We start from the raw sequence: 24350 nt of genomic DNA, 5'->3' as shown, positions 1-24350 counted from the left end.
TAATATATAACTTATATGTCGGTAAATTTCTTTCGATCATTCTAAAACTGTACTACAGTGACAGAAGAATATTAACTAATTTTAATATGTAGTGATTCGTGTTTAGAAATTGTATTCTCTTCTTACACATGTATTATTATTTTGGCATATTATATTTGAAATAAATGGTTTTTTGCTAAGGTGTAACTAATTGACAGCAATTGGACTTTACATTCTCCCCTTTAAAGCTTTCACACCTATAATCAATCATCCTGTCTATGCTTACAATGCAAATGGGTTAAGAACAGTGTGATAGAAATCTGTGTGACACACATGTTATCGTTATGCAAATCGCATTTATACAGTTAAAATAGCATTCAAATAATGCAACACCAAGCTAGATACGATAGCTCAGCTCAGGGTCCACATACAATAGGACTCCTTTCGAAACTCTTCGACATGAATAAAGTGCGAAAACTCATCAAGACATCTTTCCAACTCACACAACTACTATACTTGCCCATATGACGACTTTTCACTACTTACTCAGACATCGCTGCCGATTCGAATACAAATAACGTAACCACGTGAATTTAACGCGAAAACCTTAATATACCTACGTTCAATTTACCGGACCTCCTTAGGAAAAAATCTACGGCAGAATCTTTTGATGAGTTGGCCTGGCACATTTTCCTAAATTTCAAGGCATTTGACGGTCTGTAGCGCTTGGGCAGCCGACTACTTGAAATAAAATAATGTACCAATTAATGTTTAATTTTTTACTCAAATCGTATCGTTTATATGTATAAATTTTAGCTGTATCTACCTATGATAAAAATTGTAAATAGTGATAAACGCTGTCGTGACTCGTAGCTGGGAGAAGAAAGATCCGTATCAAATAGCGGCAACCCTCTACCAACTGTCTGCGCTTAGTAAAAGCGACAAAAAATAACTAACGATACAAATTAGAACTAATAAAGAAAATAATACAACACGTATAATCAATCATTCTCTATACTGGATAGTAATGCGTACGTTTTAGAAATAATTAGCGTGCATAAATATAAATCAACATTGTTGAGTGCTTCGTTTACGTACGTATTCATAATTCCACGCGCATGACACGCAAGAGACGTTGGCCGAGGGTCCAAGCATGCACGTATTAATTAAAGCAATCATATCGAAGTGTGACATTACAATGCCAATGAATCACACGCGCCGTAATTATACGAGTGTAGATTAAATGCACTCAATAATTCTAGCACTTAGAGCTGCCACGCTCGCAGCCGTATTCAATACAAGCGAATATTATTAATTGTAAATGATTTGCATTGAATTTAAAGACGCTTATTACATGTACTTGCGAACCGAATCGAGTTCTTTGTACTTATAGGCTTTTATATTTGAAGGCCAATGTTATTGCCAAGTTAAACATACGACTTATAAGTATTGCATCTAATCTACCTATATGGTAACAATGTGATTTTTGTCCACTTTTCTTTTAGAACAAAAATCAAAATACTATATTAATGCTAAACTTACATATAACAAGCAGATAAAAGAGAAAAGAGCAGTTGTAGCTCAGCGGTAGAAGACAATCTTGCAATCGCAGGTCACGGGGTTCGATTCTCAGGATTCAATCTTATATAATTCACACTGTGTGCATTTTTATATGGAATTGCTACTGCTCACAAACAAGTTTCGAGAGGATAGGTAGCAGCGTCCGCTGCGTACTTTTAAACCAAAATAAACCTATCCCCCCATAGATATCTCCGATAAGTCCTATGCCTTGTCGTGGGCGTATATGGGCAGAAACGACGATATAGTAACAAAAAAATCATGTTTTTACTATTTCTCTGCCACATTCTAAAACTTTTTTTTTTAATAAATGCGTATCGGTTTTGCGGTTGGCAGTGAGAAGGAAAATGAAACACAGACGTGATCTATGTGGTGTATATTACAGAGATTACTTACAATCGTTATTGATCTAAACACATTGCGACTCTCTCTCAGTATTCGATTTGAATTTGAACAAGCGATATTAAATTAAAAAGTATTGATGACTGTAGTGGCCAGTAACATGGAGCGTGATACTTGAAAATCTCCATGCGATATTCAGTTTCTAAGAATGTGATAACAACCAAGTTATTTAACCATAAACAACATTATTTCCTAACTCTATCATTTATTTTAATTTCATAACAAAAGGTTTGACAGAAAACAAAGCCATGACGCTTTTATTTTACTACCAATTAACCTGTGGCGTTGTGAACTTTTACAACGAAGAAAACAATACACGTATTTAATAGCTAAATAAATCATTAATTTACTATAACAATTTACGTACTTTTTACAAGAGTTTATACAATGCGTTTTACTCAGGGAAACGTTCGTGTGAGTACAATCGGTTTCGTAAAACTTTTAAATAATTTCTGTGACTGCACAAAACATTGAGACATTACGCGCATTAATATATCGGCAGTAAAGACTGCTGAATTAATATTTGTTTAAACCAATTCAAATAAGTTATATCTTGAATAACTTCGTCGTCGTCATTTCAGCCCAAAGACGCCTTTTGCAATACAAAGGCGATCGAAGTGTCGTATTATGGTACGCAGGGAAAACTCTTAGCTATTGTAAAATTAATTTTTGATAATATTTAGCGTATTGCATACTATTCTGGTCAAGTTTTATAGTTATAAAAGCTATAATTTTAAACTAAGCATATTTACTGAACCTCCCTCAACTCCTTTACGTGTACTTTAGTAAAATCCATTCTCAATTGAACTCTACTCGGCAAAAGAAATATTCTTATTAAATTTCAAATCTCTAAGCCTTATGGCTGTAGAGATATCATAGTATCGATGGGTCAGTACATAAGTGAAAATCTATACATACATATATAGATTTCCACTATAGTAACACCGCATCAGAATTATTACAACCTAACCACTAGATTTCTCTTTAGTCGTTCCGTCCTGGTTGAGGGTCGTGGCCAATCATGTCAGCTTTGGCTACCATTTTTCTCTAGGCTTTTTTTTTGGGGGAAATTTTATGGATACATGGCAATGTTGGCGCACTTACAAAAAACTGCGTCATTCCAGCGCATAAGTGATTATTTTCTTGTTCTTTTTCCGTAATCTAACCACCAGACTGCAGACGTCTAAATATAAGTGATTTTATTCACATGTACGGCATGCGTTTACCGGATGTGCGGCGCGCGTGTCACGAGTAAGTTTACACGGCACGTACGACTTCTGTTTAGGCTGTCGCCCGACACAAAGGTCACTGTTCTTATCTTTATATCGACTCAATATTTTATTTGAGGCATCGAATGACATTTGCCTGTCGCGAAAACTATGGAAGAGTATTACGAGGTACGATCGAGAGATTGATGTTCTAATAACGTACATAGAATTTTAAATCTGTGACCTACATTAAGCGAATTTAATTAAAATAAAAAATGCTTTTATTTAAAACAAAAGCAGTTAAAAATTTAAATATGTTATTGCCTCAAAACTCTGTGCTGTTATAAAATACTTTCATTCTTGATCTTAAAAAACTTAACTAAAATTACACATGGTGTATGTTTCCACAGTTAAAAAAGTAAAACTATATATTTTTTGTAAATATTTACTAGCCTCTAAATAATTCGCACTTTTGTAAGTTATTGGCGTAAGTTAGTCTATTTTAGACTAATCACTTTAGTTATTGATTAATTGCCTGAATAATAAACAAATATTAACAACAATAACAAAGTTACTATTTCGGACACTGCAAGACATTATTGATAATGTGAAAAACGATTGTTATTTGACTTGAAATGTCATTTTAAAATTAAACCGTCGTTTATATGGCAAAGGAAGTTTTTACTGTTTTCCTTGTAATTTCTCCAATTTTTCTTTCGATACGAACCTTAGCATAAATTTGAAAAAGAAAACTTTCTAGTAGATCGAGCTCGATCATTCTTAATTTTACCGTTAGCAAGATGGCGATAAATTTTTTCATATAGATGTTAAAGTGTACCAATTACAATTAGGTGTACATCGGGTGTACTGTTTATAGTCTCCCAAAACTGTTTCAAAAGGGTAGCTATCCCAAGTCAGAATCGTATGTATAACTTGTTAATCTATTATATAATTATACAGCAATGTAATGGTTATAAAACATCGAGATGTCTTACAATCGCCGTGTCAGTACGTTTCCATATCGCGTAATGTAAACAGTGCTATCTTAACTACTTAATACCCTTGCTTTCCAACATAAATAGCAGATATTGCTTGTACCTACTAATGATTCTCCTTTGAATTAGTTATACGTGACGTCACTGCCAGACATTGGTGACACGCTATCAATCAAAACTCACCACATGTTTTTACTAATGCCCATCAGCGACACACAGAAGCGGCAGCAAATTAATAAACAATAGCTACACAATATATCTGCACATGTAGACCTATAAGAGATCCTATTCCTCAGCTGGAGAATCTGACGTCGAAGGAGGTTACACCTCGCCTTCCTTCATCGTTCAATAAATATCAGATTTGAAAGTGATCTGCTTACGGTATTACAATACCTCGTGTAACCCCGTGTCTCTAAATTATTATGCAATAAATTTAAGAAGTTCATAAAAAACTTGTAAAAAGACCCCCACAAGAGATTTTTAAGAGATAATAAAACTAAAATGAATTGCTCTGTTATTTAAGTCGGAGTTATTGTGGACTTTTACTAAGTAATGGCGCTTTTTGAATCCTATTTATAGCTTTAAGTCATTATTGAGGAGATCAATCTAATGTTAGTTTCTATCAAATTAAGCTCTTCTGACATTCTTTTAATGACGTACTCCAGTGGCAACTGTTATTGATATGAATAGATATACGAATAGCTCTACCCTAAGTCACCGCAACACAAGGTCAGCGGTGCTGACCATAAAGAGGCTTGCAATTAAAAAAAAAAATTAAAAACCTCACCGAGTTTCTTGTTAGTTCTTCTAAGTGACGCGTTACGAACTAACTTACTTTTAAGCTGACGAATATAGATTATTGTAAAAAAATTGTGTGTTATCTTATATAATAAAGCAATTTTGACTTTAACGTGCTAAGAGTTCCCAGAGTTTGACAACTTGTATCGAAAGATTGAGATTTTTAAGTAGTGGGAGTTAGGCGTAATCATTTCGGTCCGAGGCGATAGGGCATCCCAGGTAAGATTTTCCGCGACAAAATAAAAAGTATAACGAACTTGAAAAATCTAAAATGTATCCCCTTGTTATTAACAAATGATAGAAAGTCTTTTATTCTTAATCATCCAATTCTAATTAAAAATAAGATTTGTCATGATAATATACCACTAAAATGGTAATAGCACAAAATACATGTAATGCAAATATATAATCAGAATTTTAAGAATCAGAGAACTTGGGCTATGGTAACTTGAATGCTTACTAGCTTATGTTGCACATTAGGTTCTAATGCACACTTTGTAGGATTTTTTAAAAACTTCATAGTTCCTCTTAGGATCTCAAGAAGATACTGAAAAAACTGGCATATTCTAGGTACATAGAAAACTAAGAATGCCGATGTACATGTGGTGGCAAGTATGAGGAATTAAGGGTTATCGTCAATTGGCTAGCTTAACAACGCTATTAGCAATATAATTGGATATTTATTACAAATATAATAATTGATAACGAATATGTTACACGTGTAGCAGGTGTGCGATTTCCTAATTTCATAATACTTAATTAATAAATAATGTTTTTACTTAGTTACCGTTATTTTAAGTTCCTTCGTTTAATTAATTTGCCTATTAACGATTTGGTTGCTCTAATTGATTTTCGCTTGCGTCCGGTTAACGGAAAAATACCCTATATTTTTCTACAAGAATATCATGTAAAAAAGTTATAGTTAATAACATACTAATTTCTAATTTCAATAGACTAAAAAGGAAATCACCCACGACAGCAATATATTGAATCGTTGACAGCATTCGCGAACATTTGGCTGAACGGCCGAGTTTCACTAGCTATTGGGAAAGCGGTAAAAAAGTGAAAGTTGACGAGCGAGACGGAAATAGGCAGCCAGCGCGGACCGGAAAGGGAGAAAGGATTATTACCAAAGCCGATTGAGCGATTAAATACAACCGTAAATAAATCGCGTGATCTCAAAAACCAAATCGCGACATATCTTAGATATGAAATTGTTTCAAGCATCTACAAACGTAAACCGCAGCGAGATTCGACAACAGCATAACTACATAAGACCGTTTTGTTATATTTTGGTAGGCTAAGAGTAAGGTTGTAATTCAAAGAAAAAAATGGAGAAATTACGAGGAAAACAAACAACAAAACTTTTTCTGTCCGATACAAAGCACACAGTTGATTACATCTGTTCCTAGCTTTGAAATATTCAACACTAATCTAAAGTAGGAAATGGTGTCGTCAAAAAATATAATGCGCCATGTGTAAAAATAAAAATGTATGAAATAAATATATCTATACTTTTCTATCACTACAAAATCAATTCTATTTATTATGCAACAGGCCAATATTTTTGACAGTATAATTACTGTCAGGGCAGCTAATAACAGATAAAACCCATTTAGAATACTTTTACTTTTTTTTAAATTGCTGAGGTCAGTTCATAATTAAATAGCCAAAGATTATTTTAAGTTTCATAAAGACAATAATTTATTTTATTAAAGTTAGCTAACAAATAAAAATTACAGTATGAAATGTTAATAAAATGATATAGATAATTGTGAAAAAATGAAGTGTTTCCTGCATTTAATTTTATTTTTGTTGCAATATAAGGACGCAAAATAACTAGCTTAATAAATTATGATTGCATAAATATTCTAGAAAATACTGGTAGAAGTGAGAAAGGACATTGGTTTATATTTAACAGTAAACAGTAAATAATAAAGCAAGAACTTGAATTGTACGTTGCCAGATATACCTTCTTCATTTATATAATTGATAATAATGTTGTTATCATATTCATTTCGTTTTTATATGACTAGTTCCCTGTTATTATCTTCTGTATTATAAATGAAAGTATAACATAGTAGTATATAATAGTAAAATATTAACTTTAATTTCTACCTTAACATCACTACTTGAAAATAATTAATAACTTAAAGTAATTAACTCTTGAAATTTGAACTTGAAGGTAAATTTTTAGGAGGCATATTTTTATCATCTATTGTTAAATATAAGACATGAAAGTTTAAATTGAAATAAAATAATATAAAAAATAAAACATTAATCATAATTTTATCATATTTTACTATATAAACTGAATTAGAAACACTGTGAAGACTATCTTTATAGGTATGATAGCCCCTCGCACCATTTTCACAATTCAATATAATCAAAATACATTTAATGTGTATATATTTTTTTTGGTTAGGCATCAAGCATAACCCCTTGACAAAAGAGCTAGGTTATCATTATATAGATAACTTAAAAGTATATTTTGTAAATAATTTCCCTGATAAACTTTAAAGATAATGGTAAACTAAAAATTGAATTCCAGCATTGAAGCATAATTTAATGAACAATAATAACCATATATTCCTTTATGACACTGATTTAAATTATGACCTCATATGTATTAAATATTTGTTTTCTTCTGCAGTAATCTAAAAAGAAAAGTGGTCTACTAGTGGACAAAATTGCAGACAAATTTTGACACAAAATGAATGAAAAAGTAATATTTCTCATTTGTCTCATCAATAATATTGCATTGAATTTCCAACTTAGTGTATAGATAGAACATCAAAGTACTCAATCGACCAATATAGATTACATTACATTTATCAGTAAAATAAAAAATAATAACTACAGGGTAATCATGATATTGTATTTACAACCAATATTTAAATAATTATATAGTCATATGACACAATACATATCAAAGCTAATTTTATTTTGATTTAAAACTGCCCTCAAAGGTAATCTATTCTTGTATTAAATTGTAACTCAAAACATAATTAACCATTGTGAAAATCATACAGAAACCCTTAAAATTTCTGACTAATGAACTTAAGAAAAATTTAATTTCCAGATGTATCACAACCAGCCCATTTAAGGTGTATTTAAGTAATTTGGCTTATTTTTATTTTCATGTCTTTATTAATAAATGTAAAAGGTTATTTATTACAAAAATAATTATATAGTCAACAGTGTTTATTCATTATTGTAATTATTTTTAAATAATAAAACATTAAATAATAATTTTAGTAATTGCTCCTAAAACTTAGCCCAATAACATTGGATGGCATGATATAAGTAATAAGCTACCACCGGCTGGGAATGCTAATCTGCTTAGAAGAGCTGGCCAGAAACTCAAAAGTGTCTGTAAATTATAATATCAATCCTGTAAATGAGTCAACAAGACAAGTTTTACATATTTCATAACAACAAAAATGCTTATAATAAGATTTATTTAATAATACACTTTTAATTTCAGATTTGCAACTAAGAAAAGGAAGGGCTAAGATATCTCGTGGAACTAGAAATACTCATGTTATTCATGAGTATGATAACACTTTTCAATTAGTTATATTTCAGACATTATTCTAGAATTTAATAAAAAAAAAAAAACAGGAAAAAGCTTCACCCTTTCTTTACTTTATTAGAATAGTTGTTTTAGTTTTTGATGTCAATAAATTATTATTTTTCACTGTTGGCTCACAATTTACAAAAGCATATTTTTTCTAAGAAATTAATATTTTCAATAAGCAAGTTTTATAAGTAAATTAACTTTAAAGCTTCATGTATTAATTATTACAATATAGTCATTATTGTCAAAATATTAAAGAGTGCATGAAGCAGACAAAGAGAGAAGTAAGGTTATTTATAATAAATATATCTATAGTAATAATACTTGATGTGTTTGATTTGGCATATTGGAAATATTTCTAGTCAGAAATGTTTATCTTTACAAACTCAGTGTTACCTTCTCTATTTACATACCAATATATATTTATAGTATAAGTAATGTAATCTGAATTCCTAAAAATTTAAATGTCTGATTTCTAACAAAGGCATAAAAATGTGGAGATAACAACCATTGTTATATTTAGTTTTTTAACTTGATCTTTATTTTAACTTGAGATAACTTCAGGCAGTCAATAGTAAATCATAAATTGTACACAGGTCAGGTTTTTTCACTACAGCAGAAAATCTCAAAAGGAACTTAGGGAGTTGAAGTAGCTCCTTTTACTTTAATAAACATTTATTAATGACATTAACAGATATATATTGTAATTTCGTTAACCAAGTAATCACTTTTAATTACTATATAGTCAATAACTTAAAATCTCAGGGACATAAGATGCTTTTACAATTGTTTAGTACTTTTTAAGTCAAATTATACAAAAAAAAACTATAAAAGAAAGAAGTAATACAAACTAAAGCAAACCATGATTTCTGTTTAATATATACGCATTTGTTTTTAAAAATATAATGATGTCCATAAATAAAATTTAGAGACCAATGCTGTGAACAAAACCAGTTTGTTGGTTGTCATAATGTTTATTAAAAAAAGGTGAACAACTGCGCATTTTAAAATACTACAGCTTATTTAAATTTTGCCACAACTTTGTAGGCCAACATAAGTTTAAAACAAAACTTGCGAAGGCCAATGGACATGAAATTCCTCTTCTGATATAACCATAATAAAGGACATTAAACACTGAACGATTAACTTTAAATGGACCATTAAAACAATCAGAACAATGGCAGACCGTTCAAATATATAATAGAAACATTGGGAAAGTTAAATGTGACAACAAAGAATGACTAATCCTTACCAACAGCTTATAATTATATTGGATCGTTGTGTATAATTTACATAATATGTATGTGAATTATACTAAAATTAATGAAATTAAATGTTTAAAGATTTAAAATTCTTGATAAATACAATAAATTATTTTGACATACCTTTGGTTTGTAGAACCATTTTCTGAGAGACTCCATCGGACCAGTTTTATATAGCAGCCTCATATGAACAGATCACAGCACGACCACACACATTATAAACTTAATGTAGCACTGAAAATTCACTGCGTATTTGCAAACACAAATATATTTTGGACAATATTTACGTCAAAAAACACAAACGGCAGACATGTTTCAACGATTCGCGTTCACGTTTATGTATGATGAATGAACTGAATGACTACTTTTAGTTCGCCTCCCACAACTCATTCAAAACCTGTCATTTACTGTTTGCTGCATATATCAGGCGAATGAAATATTTGAACATGACAATTCAAAAAAGTAAAATATTTGGATACACAATGAAGTAGATGAAATATTTGGATACACGAAGCATTGTTAAATGTAATAATATATTTAGCTAAACTTAAAAAAAATTCTACTTAGAACTCCAATAGAAGTTTTTTTTTATTTTGTCTGGTTTATTGAGTAATACTTCTCTATAATCAATTGTTAATAAGTACGTACTCAAGTTTTATGTAATGCTTAAGTTGTTGCATGCAACGGAGAAATGAAAGCGTTCCCGCTCCGCATTCCTGGCCTGTACGCCCAGAATACTTTCGTTCTTGCACGTTCGAATTGGCCAACAATAAAGAGCGGGAATTCTACACCTCTTTAATTTTAACACTACGCTATGATACTATTGTTACAATTCTTGCTCAATATAAGTTTGTCTGTAATAGTGATATAAGTAAATATAATTTTCATGCTAAACTTATTGGAAAATAATAATTTTTATAAATAGGAAAATCGCTACCATTTCCATGATCAAAATACGAAATATAATTATATTTTGATGCCACCTATTGAGCAACGAATGTAACTTAAACTAAAGACTCCATAGTTTTAATGAATAATTTGAATGATAAATGCTGTAACATTGGCCAGTATAATTTCTTTGTGTATATTGGTAAAATATGATTTGTAACAAAATATTTTAGGGTCTTGTTTTGCGTGATCGATATGCTTTACGGATTTAAAATTATCCGTAATTTTTTTTTAATAGTTTAACACCCAAATCACGAGCTAAAATTTACTTAAGAAATGTAAAAATATAGGTTGCTTAATAAATTACTTCGAATATCTAAAAGAAATTCATATAATTGCTTAATTTTGTTTTGTTTCATCGAAAAGTATAATAATGGTTTGAACAGTTTCTGTGTGCTTTCAAATTGAGGAATCGTTAACTGTATACGTAGTAATATTGGAAATTATCAATTCATCATAATTGCCCGACATTTAAATAAAAGTTTAGAGCATTTTCGTGTAAACACTACATTTTATTTTAGAAATTTAAATTGTTTAAAAATTTACCTTAAGTGTATTAAAAAGAGGTATCCAGTTTTTTATGGCCCCCGCTATTGGGGACCTCTCGTTCTCCTATCTTGTGTGTGACAGGGACTTTTTATTGTAAATAATTTTTTCACACTCTTTTTTAATATCATTCTCTTCTTTCATACATCACATGATCTGTCTTTCTACTTCTTTCATTCCGCGATTTTCGCAGTCTTTCTCTTCCGTTCCATTCGCCATACATCTATCCTCAACCACTACATTCTAAGTTCCTGTGTTTGCAATTTTATTTATAACACTTTTTTATACAGCATTGAATTCAATTGTTAATTTATTTATCACATATTTTCATTTATTTATCACATTTTCCCACTGTTCTACATATTGCACCATTTTTAACTTACAATTTAATTTATTATCATACTATTTATTACTATTTTAGTGCTTTGTTTACTATTTAATTTCTGACAATATTTGAGTCTATATTTGGGCGTTATTATTATCTATTGCATTTTTAACTACCTTTCTGCAGTAACTGAGGAAGAATACTCTTTCCTCTTCGCCTTGCACGATGGCCGTGATATTCTCCTCTTCAATCTTTCTGTCAACCCGGCATTCGGAATCCGCACGCAATCTTCCGAACGCGGGACAGTAGGCCACTAGGTGGACCACGGTCTGGTCCACGCTCGGTTCACAGAAGCACGAGGGGTCCTCTTTGAGCTTGGACCAGTGAAGGTACTTAGAGAACTTCCCGTGCCCCGTGAAGAGCTGGACCATGACCCCGTCCACCTCGACACTGCGGAGCACGCGGTAGGCTTGCGCAACGTTCGGGGAAAATATCCTCGTTGTTGAAGCCATCGTTCCTTCCACATACCTGCTATTCCATTCGTCAAGCGACTCCAATCTCAGTTGTCGTTTGACGAATGATACGGGACATCTCTCATACTCAGGTCTTCTTTTGCTCTTTAGGTCCGCGTCCTTGTGCGCTTTCACCCAGTACAATCTTACATCCTTCCCTGCTTCTCTCACTTTCATAATATTCTTTTTCACTCTTAACACCAAAGGATGGAGGGTGTACGATCTTACGACAGTTTCGAGGGCGGACCGCGAGTCGTTCATTATGAAAGGAAACATCAGGGTACGCTGGCCGCGTACCCTGATGTTTCCGCTAAAGCCAGCAGCTCTGCCTGGTATACAGTGCAGAAGTTGTCCAACTTGAATTCCTTAGTATGCAACTCTACGGCGTCCCGCATGACGCAGAACGCCGCACCCACCTTGTTCTCAATGCGGCTGCTGTCGGTATAAATTATCAGATCGGCAGCTGCGGTGGCAAGTGGTTTCCACGAGACAGGAGAACTCCACACCAACTTGACCAGACGGGTGTGGTAGTCTCAGGTTGCTGACCGGTACCTCCAGGTCTCGGTCCTCTACCACCTGCCGGGAATAACCCTTTTTAATCTCATATAAACGGGCTGCATCGTGGACCCGAAGGTCCAGAGGAAGCAACTCGGCAAGTATAAGGGCCGAGTTCAGGGACGCGGTTCTGTGGGTCCTCACGACATTTTGTGCGAAGCCCCGCTGGAACGCGCCCAATTATCTGCAGATCAGCAGGTTCCTAACCGCCGGCACCTATGCACTCGCTGCATATAAAATAATCGGCTTCAACACCGCCAGATATATCGTCCTGATCACCTCCGGGTTTAGACTCCAAGATACCTTTGCGGCCCGGCACAGATCATAGAGGCCCTGGGCCTTCCTGCACATGTTCTTCACGTGGTTATTGAACATGAGCCTATCGTCAACTGTGAGGCTTAGTATCTGGACCTCCCCAGTCCGGCCAAGCGGCTCACCTCCCATGTTCAGTAATGGGTAGTATTCTTCTTCTTACTTCAACTTGGTGGTTAGCACCATCACCTTTGTTTTATGTGGTGCGAAACTTAGCTTATTTCTGACTTCCTATTCATGAACATTGGCGAGAGCCGCATCGGCCCAACTCGAGATGTCCTGGGCCTTCTGTCCCAAGAAGACCAGTACGATCTCATGAGGTATACATTAACGCAAAGAGGAACTATACTGACATAAATATAGTTCCTCTTTGCATAGATACATACATATATACATCGGAATCTTGTACTTTCGGCCAGCGACGACAGATGGCGATAAATGTAAACTTATAAAAGCCACCACGGGGTAAGATCGACATTAATTAAGAAAAACATATACATCTATAAAGAGGTAACGTGACTCCTCTCTATAGGACATGAAATTATTCTACTTATGTTGCTTTGGAAGCCAAAAAAGCCAATGGATAAAGAATGAATGCTCTTGCAGGCCTTAAATGTTTTTGCAGGTTATAGATAGGTTTCGCTGTTATATACGCTCGGTTTGAATTTTTTTAACGAATCATTAAAAAAATGGCATATAGCAAGAGTAAGCTGTACGTTGGTGTAAAAAGTAGGTGTCTATTGTAGATTATTTGCAAGTAAAATATATCTATTAAATGTGTTGAAAGGGATTTACATTAACTAGTGGATTGGAGCTGCCACCTACAAAACCATCACATCCGGCACATTCAGATGCCGTCCTGTCGCTGAATGCGGGCAACACAAGACTGATAACTGTTGCGATCTTCGAGGGAAGCCTTTAAGTGGGCGTCTGTCGGCTGGCATGATAATGGTGATGACACCTATATTATATTAATGCTAAACTATGTACATAAACAATGTTTCCTACATTGATAGTTATGTCATTATATAAATGTAATTAATTTATAAGGTCACACGTAATTATTTGTCAGCCAACCAATTGATATGTTATAACATAATTCATGTATAATTACGAAGTAATTAAAGAGCGCCTCTAGATCAATGCCGCGTAGCCGAATTTAAAATTAAATCCACTGAACATTGAATTTTATGAATGCTTAAAGCAATTCATTATTAATTAATATAAATACGTTTTTTGCTTATTGCATTTTTATGTGACGTGATGTGATAGTCCTCATTAAATATGCTACACTTGTCGACAGCTGAGCACCGTTCCCTACATCTAACGCTACCGCACCACCGCTCTTGTGGCAACATGGGAGCTTGTGAGCTTGGGCGGGATTTCTTCAACGAGATCTTGGGGCCCGACCGGAAGCTTAGATTTATCAAGGGCGCTCGGAGCTACGGGCTTGCGAATGAACCCCGCCAAGGCAACTCGAAATTGCGGAGGTCCTATACTTTTTTATTTTTGGCCCCCCTTTTTAAGGGCCTCCGTTCCTCCTGCTTTGTGGGAGCGTTACAGGACGTTACAGTTTCTGGTTATAATAATTTTCTTTCTCTCTCCCTTTCTCTCTCTATTGTTCCGGTCTTGTCTTCTAGCCTGCCCAAGGTGAGGAAGGTATAAAGAAAACGGCGAACTCGGCAGCAGAAGAAAAAAAATATTCTATATAAAGGGTAGAGGGTAGAGGGCCTGGTATGATTTTACACCGCAGGTCTTTACTCCCCTGATGGTGGTGGTAAGCAGACGCACGATCTCCCGGGACTGGTCAGGCGGCAGCAGGTCGAAACGAGGAGCGCCGGTAGTTGGATGTGTTCGTGCCGATGCGAGGTACGAATAGATTCAACCTCAATGACCAAAGGTAATTTTAATTATAAAACTCCCACCTGTGAATAGATGTCACTGATATCATATACATACATAAAAATATGTGCAATTTGCTCCACTGTGTGCTGTGTCTGCACAGTAAATCCCGAGATGGCTTGCGATGAAGGAAGGGAAGAAGCTGAAGGTAGTTGATGTGATTCTTTACTGTAAGAACGGTGTTAAAAACTTAAAACATTGTGAAAAAAAAGAGAAGAGTTAAACAAATAAGCAAATTGAAAAATGATAAGAGATACATAATAATGGAAGTATGAATACAGACAAAGTGTTGAGCTCTGATGTATAGGTAGACGCTACTTAATAATAATGTTTATAATAATTGTTCAAAACTTATCCCTTTGGGATGCGAGGAAATATAAAAATTGTGGCGTGATTTTAAATGCTCCGAGAATGAAGTTGAAGAACGTAGACGAGAATTTATAACGTAAATTCGAATTAGCCCCGGCGCGTGACACTTCACGTAGCTGGTGAACGCAACCGATACAAAATGCGTGCGTCGGTGCGTAAGACGTAACCTAGCTAGTGAACGCGACCGAAGCCAGGGTACTTCTCCTGGGCAATGGATCTAAACTCCTGTGGTTGGCACATACATGTATATACATATATTTTTTAATAGTAATTTTAATTTGCAATTTGTATTTTTTTACTTTCATATTTTTTATTAGCAATTTTTTTCACCATTTATCATGTAATCGGGCTTTACACTTTATTAAACATTTATTTTTCATTCTTTAACTTTTATTTCTGTTCATGATTGGTCGCACTATTTGTTTGCATAATCTGAAAAATGAAGGGCGACATTTAGTGTCGCCTATTCCCACCTCGAGATCAAAGCGAAGTCTTCCGAACACAGGACAGCCGGCGATAATGCGCACCACGGTTTGGTCCAAATCCGGGTCCCAGATGCAAGAGGAAGTCTCATTGAGCTTAAACTTGTGTACTAACAGAGCGGAGGCCCTATACTTCATAGTTGTTGTTGGTGGAAAGAAAGATTAAGCAATCCAATAGTAGGTAGCAGTACTGTCGAAGCTGTTCATTTGGGAACAACCCTGTGCCACTATTCTGGTAACGAAGTAGATACGACAGTTCACGCTCGGAGAGTGTACAGATTGGGTTGAGCAGCGTCGAGAACTCACCGACATTGTGAGGAACGAACTTTCGTTGCCAGGCTTCGTTAGGTCGATGGTACAGAAGGAGCGGTCGCGGAACGTTGGTATAACTAATCAATGTCGCAATTGATAAGAATAAAACCGAGTAGGAACAGAAACAAGAAATGAAATAAAAAAGCATGTAAACGAATTTAACAAAATAAATAGAAATGTATGACAAATTATGTATAAAATTGTTATGTATTAATAATGATAAAAATAAAATGTAAGAACAAAATAAATAAATAAAAAATAAAATAAATGTACCTAGCCACCTTAGAGTAAGAAGATGAAAGAAGAAAGGAGAGGAAAGAAAAGATATAAAAGAGCAAAACGAAAGATATTGTGAAGGGCGAAAGTAAAGAATTGAAGATATTGTGACGCGTGAATGAGAGTGATTAATAAAGAAAATACTGAAAAAAATATTGAATAATAAAGTCCCTGATCCCAATAAGTTATGGTACGAGTGGCCCCCAATAGCGGGAGCCATAAAAAAAACTAATCAATGTCATAAATACAAGCTAAATCTCGCGTGTTTATGATATCGGATGGTCTTTGTCGTTGTCACTACGGTAGTATGCGAAGGAGTTCACGAAGTCTTAACAAAAAGGAACGAAGAATACCGTCGGCTTTAAGTCGGTAGAAGTCCGGAATAATTCTTTCGTTGCCCCCGCAGCGACGGAGTATCCCATGCAGGATATCCCCATGACAAAGAAACAGTGATAACGTCTGTCTGTGCGAAAAAAATTTTTCATCACGACAGTGTTGATTTGTTATATGATATTTTTAGATATTGTTCCAAACGGAACTCAGAAAAAAAAAGATATTATACCTGTCCTTATCTGTGTACAATTTCCATTTTTTATTTAAAAAAAATAGTTTTTTTTTAAATTACGTAAAAATTGAGGGTTAAATAACGTATGTCAGGAAATAAAAAGGAATGTGGATTCGACGAAATATTTACATGTAATGTATTAACATGCAATTAATCGAAACAAGCCTGACAAAGAACCTGTTTATGGCGATTCATTATTCATTTGAACACCAACTAATTGAGTTTTACGTTAGGCATGCGTTAACTTGAAAATCAATTGAAAATCAGTCTTACTGCAACGGACATAAATCACATTTTTCATTATAACTAGTATTAAACGCGGCTAGTTTTTAGGTACCAAATATAATAATTAATTGGTTGGAACTACGCCCTAACCTGAAGGATTTCTTTCCTCGCGCGATATTGGTAAGTATAATAACATCACGGTGCATGTTGAGATGAGAAGTTTTCAGCGCAAAAGCGTAAACTGCAAGCTGGTTACACCATTGTCGATTAACAACTTGTTTAATTGCTCGTTTGGGATTCAATGTGTCAATACACCAAAAACAAAGGTGTTTTTTATTCTGTGTTATAATATTTTTAATTGTTATTTTAGAGTTTTTTTTCTGGTTTGAGAGCACCAATAGAAGAATTGTAAGACAAATGAATCTTTCCATATATAGAATGATTAGTCATAGGTGTAAAAGCTCTGAATAAGTATGTAGAGCACATTCGCTGTCAATTTTTGTATGGTACACCATACCCACCGTATGCTGTGTTATTTATGTTACTTATGTTACAATCTTAACCTATAGGTAGGTATAATCCAACCGGAACCATTATACCATGCGTTCCTAATACAAGTGATTCGATCATTTCTGCTCAAACTCAAACTGACTGCACAAAACCTCTAAATATTTTACATTAGTTACCTTTGAAGGTTTTGGAGACCTCGTAATTTTATTGTCATCGTCGTCGTTTACTAGATAATATATATATACCCTAGATACTAATTGCAAGACAAAGGCTTCCGATAAATATATCAATGGGCGATATACCATAGTCGCCACATTTGGTAGACAGGTTGGCTTAGTGTGGTTTTATAGTGCGCAGAGGATGCTGTTGCCCATTATTCGGAAACTAGTTTTTGAGCAGTGGCAACCCAGATTGTATTCTGGGAATCTAATCCACGACCTACGATCGCAAGTCTTAGTCCTCTACCACTGGGATACCAGAGTTCGTAGTAATTTCTCTGGCTACGGCATAATTTCCGTAGAAACGTTTTAAGGCTGTACTGGAGTTCGCCAACAGATATGATAATAACAATCGTCTTATCCTTTAAAGTATACAATATAACAACAGTACCAACAAAATATATAAAAGTAATATGAGCACCAACGAAAGAGCTGGTTATCTATTTATTTATTCAGGTATCAAACCGCCATAAACAATTAAGATTCATAAAATAATACAATCGAATAAGATTATACCTTAATATGTTCTGTAATAATAACAGTTTAAACCACGATCAAGTAATCGTAGCTCCTGCCCTTCTGGCGCGTTTAAAAACTCGGCAGGTATAGGGGTTCGCTATAATGGCCTCGTAAAAATGGCGGGAACTGTTTATTACAATTTTAATTTTACGCGCACTATTTTGATAATATTAGTTTATGTTAAAAGAAAAGCTATAAATAAAATAGTAACGTTATATGTTACATATAGTATAAAGCCTCTTTAGACAGTTTTTTTTAACGTCTTAGAAATAAGTATGACTTAAAATTTAATTGTCTCATTATTATTTCAGCTGTACGACGTCTACAGTTGCACATAGGACTCCACTATAGAATTCAGATCGTCTTTTGATGATAGTAAGAAGGTCGTATTTAAACCTCCGTGGACGTTGTGTGCTGTGCTCCCATGGTCTCCACTTCCTAAAGTTAAGCCCTCAGCTGTCATCTATTCTGCTATCTTTGTGGCCTGCCCACTACTAATTCAACTTTCTAATTTGCTGAACTAATCTATAGCAATAGACATAATTATCTTTAATAATGCCGTGTCTTTTAGTGTTATTAAAAACAAAATCTCGTTTGGCCTGGTGATAAAAAATTTTGTTATTGGATATAGCTTATATAAATAAAATATAATAAATAAGCCTTTTATTTCTAAACAGAAGGTAAACATAACGTAGTAAAAAAAGCAATAACTTAAAAAATCAAATATGAAAAGAATACAAATTATAAAGTTAGAAAGTGACTACAATCTACGGTATGACTTTTAAATCTTCTGCTAGAGCCACTCTACAGGTACCTTCTTCAAGAATGCCCAATCTTCTCAAGATTTAGCATAGGCTTATAGTATTAGTTATATCGATGTTCTAATATTATGGTAATGTTTCTAGTCTAGATAAAAGAAAACTGCAGACATAATATCTAGAACCGGGAGTACATGTACTACAGATGACCTTGTTAAGATTGTGTCGAAACGTTGGATGGCAGGCTAATTCCGGCAGGCGTTTTTGAAAATCTTTTGATAAAGCCTTCGTCCAACAGTGAACAGCTGAAATGATGATGATGACGACGTAGTTTTTGTTTGCTTTCTGTTATCTAATATATCATGGTTTAATTGTGGGATATCGGTATATTTATGTAACTGCTTTGAGGTCATATATGTACGGTTATTACAAGTGAGACATAAACATATTATTAGCGAGTCTATTAATTTTCGTATTCCTATTTAATTACAACTCGCGGCCATTGCACAGCGCCCCGATAACTATAAAAGGACTAACGCTTTTACCAAACGCCCTAGTCAATTTTCATCCTTCGAAAGGACGTGACGGGAAACGTATGCTTATAGTGTTTATTTTATATTTCGCAAAAATATTTAACAGCGGTTGTCCTATATTTGGATAATTTTGTAAGTAATTTTTCGTTGTATATCTAACTTTTTTTAAATTACCGGATATAGTTGTAGAGATTGCCACATACGGTTGCTTTTGATGTGTTCTTTCTTTATATATTTTAACTAAAAAGTTTAACTTAATAAATAATACAAAATGAAAATTATTAAATGAATTTGACAGATCCACTTTTTAACGTGTACGTCTTTAAAACTATCAAGTATTATTAAATTTGTAACATTTATTTGAAATACAAATTTAATCCGAATTTAGATAGCATTCGAAATTTCCACTATGGATATCAATTTTTTTCAACTTAACCATTAAAAAACATAACTATTGATTATATTATGAAATGAATTAATTATAACGGTCTTTATTTACCAATATGTCATCAACATAATCATCTTAGACGTACTATATACGCCTACTGCTGGACAGAAGCTTTCCCTATAGATTTCCACAAAGACTGAATTAATGTAGTTGAAAATAAAGTAGCATGTTTCGGAGTTGTCACTTTATTTATTATTTAAATTTCGTTTTCAATAGATGGTGGATGCAGGTGTTGTACGGCAATGTAAATTTGCAACGGGTGAATTGTGAAACGAACAACTTTTAAATTTCTGCTCCACTTTGTAATTTTTTCTAATAGGAATCTTCTACAAGATATTTGGAAACTTTAAAAAAATATAGAAATGGAAAGTCGTTCATAAATTATAAGGAATCAAAAGGTATAATAGGCATTATTTTCTATTTACACTGTGCTTACTTATGTGTGTAAAAGATTCAAAGAGATGTATGTAAAGCTGATTTGTCAGCAAATTTGTTAAGTTTATACAACTGTTTCTTGTCACCCTGAATATAGCGATATCTCTGAAATATGTTATAATATTTTTATTGGAATGCGACAGACCAATAAGTCCTGGCAGTATAAGGCCTGCAGGGACAGATAGTTATTAAATTCATATAAATTAAATTGTTTTTATTTCAGGAAATTTTCCGTATTTGTGATGCAATTGTGGTTCATATCATTATCTAAATTATTATCAGAATTATAATTATAATTAAAATAAGTCAATTAAAACTAAATACTTAATTTAACTGTGTAGTAATCTCAATTTGGAAAACGTTTTTTCTTAACATATTATCATTAAGTTATTTATTATTTCTGAATGCATTGATTATTGAATAGGATTTTACATACATTAATTGATAGCATATATACTCTACATTCACCATTTAAAGTTCTTATAGACATACTTTTTAAATGAACAGGTCAGCTTTTCGGTTATCTGTGTTCAAAAAGAACGCAATCTACATTGCAAATTGATTATAAAGTCAAAGAAAAATTACTTAAAAATAGAGTAATTATTTAGTTGGTATTACGTGACAAATAAGTTATTTTTAGTAAATGATTATTACAATAGTTAAGTACAAATGGTTAAAAAGACGCCCGACAGTAAAGAAAATGTCTGTGCTGCTCTCAGAAGGTCCGGTGAGAGCTAGTTATGTTCTCGATTTACGCCGTGCCTACTTATCAACTTAATTAATTCTGAGGTTCATTTTGTTTGATCCTTTACTTTTATATCTTTTCTGTGTTGTCAATTGTGTCGGGATATTTTAAGGACCTGCATTTAACCTTAGTACAAAAAAAAAATTAAAAAATAGTACAATTATCACACATGAAGTAAATTTATCATATATTGGAAATCACTAGCTCTCTAACTAACTCTCACTCGACTCTTATGGTTTGAAAGAAGATACTTCAAGTGACAATCTGTGAAAAACATTGCCGCACAAATTCTTGTGTTAGTAAATCGGAAAACGAAAATATGTAATACATCGGTATTTCATGCTGAATTTTCGTAACACGACAAAAGATGGTTTTACGTTATTTTTTTACTTTAGTGGCTTTTAGAAATAAAGTTTAACGCAAATTGAATTTGCGATTATCAATTACATGTTATTTGTGTTTCGCGCAAAGAACGTTGTATATCCTGCTATGAATGAAGTTGTGCTATTTTTTTGTATACCACGCTAATAAATCTTGTTTATCACACTAATGAGACCTGTCGAATTTATTTATAAATTTGAAATAGGATTTCTTAACTAATTTAAAAAAAAAAAATTAATATAATTTTATATTCAATCACCTTGTTTCCGCTTACGTCCTTTATAAACTAATTCTCTAACTTATCATAACTTAAGGAAGATCTTATGAGATTATAATAATATACTTTCAACTAATTTTATTGGCAAGTTGAAGCGGAAATGGTCAGTAAAAGGCCGCTGGGGCCTTGAGGTACTGTAGTGCAGGCGACGGATTGACAAGCCTAGGATGTTCCACAAGATGGTCAGTCGACTTTGTTAAGGTCGCCGGAAGACATTGCATGCAGACTATCTTGAACCCCTCGTATTAGAATTCAATGACGGAGGCTTGGCTTGGTTGAAATGATGTTTGTAATAAGTAATGTAATTAAGTATATGATTATGATATGTACATTTAACGTAATTGTATTTAATTCAAATATATACTTAAAAAGAATTATAATTTGTCTCCATATTAAATATGTTTGTATTTTACATCAAAGCACAATAAATATATATCTAGGTATAACCTTGTAACATTTTTTTTATAAATAAAAACAGTAAGTATACAACAACTATGGAATTGTTTTACTATTCGTTTGAAATACTTGCGAATTTGTGTGCGTATAATGTTACATAGAAAGTCCCAGTTCGTAAACAATAGTCAGAGGTATCACAGATCAAACGGTACATTTTAGTTGGAGACATTTTACTGTGGCATATACTTGCGTGGTTGTAACTATTTCCGCGTAACACAATAACATTTTTACCTGTACAAACTGTTGATGGTAATTAGTGAATTTAGCAAGCATTCTCTCAATACGGCTATAATATATACGAATTACATTAGCGATAGTATTTTTTTTTCTATTTATAGAAAGTAGATAAACGTAGAACGGTTGGTGGGATGAATCTGAAGCTGATAATCAGCTTTATTGTAGTAATTGACAAATAGTTTTTATACGTTTATATTTATAGCTTTGCCGAGCGGCAGATCGTAGCGTTTCTTAGACCCCATTCACAGTCCCTCTAACTAAGCTCGTGTGTTCTTCTCATAGTTTCGGCACAAGCCTTCAGTTGTCCATTTTAACGAAGTTTATTATCGTGCTACGTATTATATATGTTACACCAGACTGCCAGACAAAGTAAATGCGGCTAAAGGCGCTTGAAGTCTATAGTGGTACCGTATCTACTACATATATCGCGCTATAGAAAAGCGCGGCGAGAGACCTTAGGCGCGGTACAGCGGTTTCCGTAGCATTATAAGTTAAAAAGCTACCTTCAAAACTTCTGCTAAAGTTTATTGTAGAAAACGCATTAAGAAGCTGCCTAGCTCTAAGGTCGCTCTGGTTGAGGATGCCTGAAAAGTCTATTTATAAAAATAAATGACAGAACAATGTAAAGTGATAAAACTTTGAAGTCATAATTTATTTTATTTAATTTTTAAAAATTACAGCAGCACCCTTGTAAAGTGGCGGTCACTTACTAGCTTCACTAGTCAAGGCTTACTCGCACGAACTCGCACTTTCTGCTTTAATAAATTCACAAGATTGTTAGTTAAAGGTTTTAAAAAAATAACTTTTTTGTGTAAGAAAAAATAAGTTAATTAGAATAAGTTCTAGACTGACAAGCCGACATTGTTAGGGTCATCGAAAGATGATGCATGCAAGCCGTTTTCTACCTGTCCTATTGGCTATTTATGTGGGTATATTTTTATCTACCTATCGGAAGGCCATGTCCAACAGTGGACGCCTTAAGTTTGAAATGATGATAATGATACGTAAGGTAGTTCTGATAATTCGTGATATCCCTCCATAACAGTCATACACTTCCAACACAAGTTCGAGCACCTAGGTTTCTTTCTTCTAAGGATTAGCTTTTACCATAATCAATTTAGTTATTTAAAGATAATGCATATTTAAAAGGGGGATGTGCAAGTAATATAGTATAACTTGGTCTAGTAGATTAATCTAAAAACATTTTTCGCAGATTTCAAAATGACATCGAACATAAGGATATTTCTTATTTTCGTTACAATATCGTCAATCAGCGCTCAAACCTTTCAGTACTCCCGTGGTTGGACTAATGGCAAACGTGATGGTCACAGGAAAGATGAAGGCACTAACATCTTGGAGCGAATCCTAAGCCCTTGTCAATTGCAAAAGCTGAGATATGTGCTAGAAGGAAAACCAATTACGGACCGGGTAAGTTATAAATACAAGTTATCCATATAACTATATGTGCATATTGTTTTTATGAATACAATGTAGAAATAATTTCTTAAATTAAATACGTGCAAATTAATGTAAATCGAATTCATATGACAGTTTTAAAGTGAAAGCGCCTGCTATTAATTTAATAGCAAATTTTAAGTTCCACGAATTATTGCTATAACCTGTACATTCACACGTAAAAACAACTAAATTAAATTACCTAATTAAATGGATACATTAATTTATACCCTAGAAAACGATGAGA

At 33.5% G+C, this 24350-nt stretch overlaps 1 protein-coding gene across 1 annotated transcript in view; it reads right to left on the bottom strand.

The window, feature by feature from the left end:
* The window catches only part of LOC137925799 (lateral signaling target protein 2 homolog), a 69322-nt gene extending 59182 nt beyond the window's left edge, over positions 1–10140 (bottom strand). The window contains exon 1 of the mRNA XM_068769258.1: positions 9926–10140. Within this exon, the coding sequence (XP_068625359.1) occupies positions 9926–9988 (63 nt within the window). The 5' untranslated portion in view covers positions 9989–10140. The remainder of the gene's footprint in view (positions 1–9925) is intronic.
* Positions 10141–24350: the final 14210 nt, after the last annotated feature.

This window comes from Battus philenor, unplaced genomic scaffold (assembly GCF_028537555.1).
Source record: "Battus philenor isolate CCGP_79_NKW_IND1 unplaced genomic scaffold, ilBatPhil1.0.hap1 SCAF_28, whole genome shotgun sequence".
NCBI classification, from domain to species: Eukaryota; Metazoa; Arthropoda; class Insecta; order Lepidoptera; family Papilionidae; genus Battus; species Battus philenor.
The sequence above is the reverse complement of the archived record's forward strand: the minus strand, read 5'-3'. Positions and strand labels throughout refer to the sequence as shown.